This window comes from Spinacia oleracea, chromosome 4, assembly GCF_020520425.1.
Source record: "Spinacia oleracea cultivar Varoflay chromosome 4, BTI_SOV_V1, whole genome shotgun sequence".
NCBI classification, from domain to species: Eukaryota; Viridiplantae; Streptophyta; class Magnoliopsida; order Caryophyllales; family Amaranthaceae; genus Spinacia; species Spinacia oleracea.
Window position 1 is genome coordinate 175,086,599 of NC_079490.1, and position 5,406 is coordinate 175,092,004.

General features: G+C 36.4%; 1 protein-coding gene across 1 annotated transcript; it reads right to left on the reverse strand.

The window, feature by feature from the left end:
• Positions 1-377: 377 nt before the first annotated feature.
• On the reverse strand, positions 378-4,474 carry LOC110778698 (protein NUCLEAR FUSION DEFECTIVE 4). The gene is made up of 3 exons (XM_021983255.2): positions 3,961-4,474; positions 2,492-3,342; positions 378-1,303 (listed from the first exon to the last, which is right to left on the reverse strand). Exons 1-3 carry the CDS (start codon positions 4,294-4,296, stop codon positions 835-837), a joined length of 1,656 nt encoding a protein of 551 aa, XP_021838947.1. The 5' UTR covers positions 4,297-4,474; the 3' UTR covers positions 378-834.
• Positions 4,475-5,406: the final 932 nt, after the last annotated feature.

Consider the following 5,406-nt stretch of genomic DNA (forward strand, 5'->3'; position numbering starts at 1 on the left):
TCATTGGGTCATTTAATCTCTCACACTTAGGACGTTAAAATTTTCTCATTTCCCAATATCAGAATTTTGATAAAAGTGAAAACATTATAAATAAACGTAATTTATCTCGTTTAAATAAAAAAATTGAGGGATTTCAATGCAAATTAATTATTCGTTAAAACGCGTGAAAAATACCAAACGTAAAAAACAAAAAGAGACGGAGGGAGTAGTATATTTAAAAACCAACGAAATTAGAGAGTGATGGATAGCTCAGTTGGTTAGAGCTTTCATCCCGGTTCCAGGTGATCCTAGGATCGATTCGATCAAATTAATTACTGGTTTAGTCCAGAACTAATAGTCACGTTGATAACATAATTGCATTCTGTGACACTGGATAATGGAGAATTATTTTTGAATAGAATAACCGAACAAATAATAGGAGATCCATTGAACTCCATGACTTGTTATGATGCAGTACTTTGTACAAGAGGAAGGATTAACTTAGAATAAAAATTACAAAATATAATGAAGTTCAAACTTACCTAGAATGGGAAAATGCTGCTTCAAAACACACACCAGATCCTCTCCAACACATTTTTTTCCCGGAGAAACTATATTTTGTTACAGTTCAAAGAATAAGTCATACAGCAACACCCCCCTCTATCCTAACGTAGGAGTAACACACTGTCAAACTTGCAATATTGGGACGTAGACTGTATTTAATTTTCACATTTACACATCATCCACTTAATACAGTCATGCTCAGTTGAGAAGAATACCCCAGATGGCCCGGAATCAGAAGCTCGTGTTGTTCCATTTCTGTGGGGATGCATACAACGAATAAAGAGAGTGCGCTCATTTTCCATTCACCACAGATTTTGATCTTTTGCTAGCAGCAATCTTCTTGTAAAGGACCTTTGTTCTAGAAGCCATTAAGACGTCCAAACCACAACCAACAAGGCAAGCACCACCCATGACTAAGAAGCAAAGTCTATAACAGTGGGCCCCATAGCACTCGTTCCCTCCACTAGGAGTGATGGTAGCTTCCGCGTCATAGAGCAAACCAGCTAGAAGTCCTGAGAAAAGGAACGAACCAAGTGGCAAGTTCAAAATTAGAATGTTGTATATGAGACCGTAGTATTTGAGCCCGAATAGTTCTGACGCAGTTGGGACCGTGATTGCAAGCCGGACACCGTAACATAAACCAACTACTACTGCTCCTATGTATAGGCTCCCGGGGACTGATACTGCCATGATCACATATCCTACTGCTAACAAGATTTGAGAGGCTGCATTAAAGAGCGGTCTTGGAGTTGCGGCTTTCCTGCAAAATCATTGTTTCAAACATAACATTAATTTATTCTTGAAATGTAAAAAATCAAGTGCTACTTATCTAAACTTATGTTAGTTGCGAATTTAACTTATAGCCCTTTTTAAGAACTTATCTGAAGTTGGAACTTGTCTGAGCTTAATTTTCATCAACTGAAAAGAACAAAGCCTCAAATCATTGAGACACGCCAGTATAATAAAGAAAAATAAAAAAAGGAATACAATGAGAAACTTCTGTTTCCTGTCCCATCAAAAGTTTCTAATAGAAGATTAATGATATGATCCAAAGGAAGCCCTACAAGATCAAAGCTGGGACTCCATTGACGTGATCAGCTACGGTACAAAAAAAGCTACGAGTATTTATGAGTGGTCCATATTGTGGAGATGTGGAATGAGCACTGTTACAATAACAAAAATAAATATCTCTAAACGTTGCTTAGCGTAGTTAAAGCGACTTTTTGTTACAAATGTGTCTACAACAAACGACAAGATCGACTTTATGTTAACATATGAAAACCAGATTAATAATTAAAAAAAACGATGCAGCTTCTTGAAAAAATCAATTCCACTATGTGAGTAGCAAACAAAACTTGGTATTTTTCAGTAATTATACTAGTTGATCTTTCCCGACACTAACATTTTCACAACGTTTCTTTTATTTGGCTGAACAAAACCAGATGAAGTTGGCAACCTTGAAGGCAGATATGTCGGCAAAACAAATAAGTATGGAGCAACTAGCAAGACTAGTCTTCTAGGCCAGTCTGCTTCGCCAACAGAAATTTTCATTTCTAATAACAGCAATTATCACGCACTTCGTATCATCAATTGAATAAACTTCACATTAAACCAACTTCCCAACTATATTATTCTTTTTATATAATTTATACTCCGTAATGCAATATGAAAAGGACTGCAAATTTAACAAAGTCAATACAATAGTCAATCAAATATTAATTATATAGTTTAGCATGTTAAAGAACGAATCATTCCTCCATTAACATACCCAAGATCAGAATCATGACTATGAAGTATGAACACAAAGTTAATAGTCCAAGTGTGTTATGAGTTAGTATCATATGTTCATGTCTTTCTGGTGTACTTGTTGTTTGAATCAATGCAAATATCCATAAAAAAAAACTTGGAAACAGGGAGGTAATAGCATGAGAATGGAAGAGATACTTACTTGATACAGTACTCGGAAACTGTTCCGGAGATAATCCTACCAAAAAATCCCATAATGCTAGTTAGAGACACAAAGATTGACACATCCGAATAGCCAAGAGAAGAACCCATCTGGCCCATGTTGTTCATGACAGCCATACCAGGTCCAACACCACACAAGAATGATGTAAACAAAACCCAAAAATCAACGGTCTTCAATGCCTCAGCAATAGTATGTTCTTCACCTAAGACAGGCTGTGATTTCTTAACTTCCCCATTTACATCAGCATCCAAGACATCCACTTCTTGAACTGGCTGTGATACAGGTACAACATCAGGAGCTAGTAAGGGCTCCGTATTCTCAATATTCTGATCCTCGATATCAGCCTTAGCTTTCGAATCTAGCCAGATTTTGAACGCGATATAAGCTGGTATTACCAACGGAAAAGCAAGCAATGCCACTAAAACGACAGAAAAGGTTACATCAAAAACATGTCCAATCGGTCCAACAAAATCATGCGCTAAGAGGTAAACTGCAACAGTAACCGCCACAATATTGAACATATTGAAGTACTTAGATTCTTCAGATACATCAGAGTCAGTGGTAGATGGAGGGACCTCCCGGAGGAAGATCATGGCAGTTAGACAAACCACAAAAGGGATAACCGAAAGCATCACGAGGAATTTAGCAGGACTATCGGCAAAGAGCGCGCTGCAGACATCAGTGAATATAGCAGTGCTTAAACCCACATAACCCTTTAGAATCCCAGAAACAGGTCCCCTGTTTTTCCTGAAATTTCTTATACATGTCACTAATATGGCTGTGTTCATCCAGGTTGTGCTGTTCCCTCCCATACACATAAATACACACATCTGCAGAATTCCATAAATCAAGCAAAATTGATCAACATCAATTGAGATCTCAATCACCACCACACTAATATACATCAGATATGAACTAAACTTGTTAATTTCAAAAACAATTCATATTCTACCAAACCCAACATCTTTTTTCTTTGCTAATCAAGTGTAGTAAATTTAGTCAAAACCCTAACCCCCAACATTAAAGTCGTACATAATGGGAAATAAATAACCAAACCATAATTTCCCATTGCTTAAAAGTTTAATTTTCGAATCTCGTCTACATCACTGCCCTTTGCGGTTCTCTGTACATAAAAAAAACAAGTCTAAAATCTCTAACAGTAGCCAACATTAAAAGCCACCATGGGAATTAAACAACCAAACAAATAAACCATAGTTTCTCATAGTGTAAAAAAAAATGTAACCCCAGGAATCTCGTCTACATCACTGCCCTTTTCGATTCCAAAACCTCTAACAGTACATGCTAAATTCAGCAAATCTATACACTCCAATGCTACAATTAAACAGTGAAATTAACACATAATGCACAAAAGAAGCAAAATTAACATCAAACACTGACTAAAAGTCTAAATATAACAAGAAATGAAGAGAGAGAAAGAGGGAACGTACAGCCCAATAAGGAAGAGGGGAAATGGTCTTGCTAACAACAAGCCATTGAGCGCCATAACCAACAAGGCCTTCAACAGAGCCGATAAGAAGAAGAAGCCAAGTAGGGAAAGTGTCAGAGGCAAGGCCAGCAAGAAGACCAAAAGCTTTACCAACATCTTTAGCAACAGAAAGATTGTTTAATTGAACTTGGGTCAAATTCATCAAAGTCTTAACGGCGTCAGAGTAGTTGGAGAAGGTGTAATTGTTGCCTGAAATGGCTTGCACCCAAACGGCCGTTACGAAACCTAGCCATTTTAAGGCACTCGCCATTGACGGCTGCCGGGAGGGTAACCCCATTGTTATTGGAGTGGAGTTGAAGAAGAAGGGAAGGGGAAGATGGGAAATTACTAATTAGCAGTTTTTATAAGGCTTTGCTTTGAGGAGAGAGAAGGGTAAGGTGATGCACTCAAGGGGAAGTGGTAAGGTTGACGATTTCTTATTATTGCAAAATTTGCAAATGCTGTCACGTTATTTATATACACACTTAAAAGGCATGTCCGCATGTACATATTTGTTGGGGCCTTTTTAGACCGTGTTCTTTTCACCTTAGTTCAGAAAGGCCGATCTACGATAATATATTGTGTGGCGGCCTAAAATATGAAGGTTATCTGCAAATGTTATGTTATTTTAGTTACCCTTATTGATGTTATAAGTTTTCTTTATTGTAGTTGTAAGTTACCTTATTTGTAAGGCTATTAACTCAAATGGTAGAGCAATGTACAATATTGTACATGGTGTGGGGTGAAGCTCCACGTAGCCTACTACCTATATTACATTTGTGTATTGATGTATATTTTCATTTGTGGTGTTGTATTGGTCATAGTTATAATTTGCACAAGCATATCACTTTTGATTAGGGTCACTTCATTGTTTATTGTTAGGGTTGCGTTTTTCAATGGTTAGGGTCACATTTATCCCAGAGTAAGGTAACTTTAGTCTTGAATAAGGTCACTTATATATTTTATCTGGTTCACTTTTATATTTGGATGTACAGTAAAATACCGTAGATTGGGGGCACACAAAAGTTTTTGTTGATTTATTTAGTTTTAATTTTAGTTTGAGTCTGGTTTGATTTTATTTGATTACTTTTTTGAATGTTTTTTTGCTTTTTGAAATGATTTTAATTTTCTGATCTGATCTAATAAACAATAAAAATAAAGCGAAGAGAACAGACTAAGAGATTTATATATTTTTCTAGTAAGTACTTTGTAGTAACTTTCGGGAATGGATTTTTAGGACAAAAAATTTATGCTTTTTATAGAGTCTGAATATCATAAAATACGAGAACTTCCCACACTTAAGTAATCACTATGAAGATTACTTATTTGCTAATATGACCTAAAGTTTCTGATAGACCAAGCACTATTTGGTTTTGAGCTACAAATGGGCACCAAATGAAGACGTTCG

Excerpts from the sequence above, each read along its gene's own strand:
- LOC110778698 (XM_021983255.2), bottom strand. The coding sequence starts at position 4,296 with ATGGGGTTACCCTCCCGGCAGCCGTCAATGGCGAGTGCCTTAAAATGG. Across the intron at positions 3,343-3,960 it reads CCCCTCTTCCTTATTGGGCT|ATGTGTGTATTTATGTGTAT; the intron begins GTACGTTCCCTC and ends GGAATTCTGCAG. Across the intron at positions 1,304-2,491 it reads GTTTCCGAGTACTGTATCAA|GAAAGCCGCAACTCCAAGAC; the intron begins GTAAGTATCTCT and ends ATGATTTTGCAG.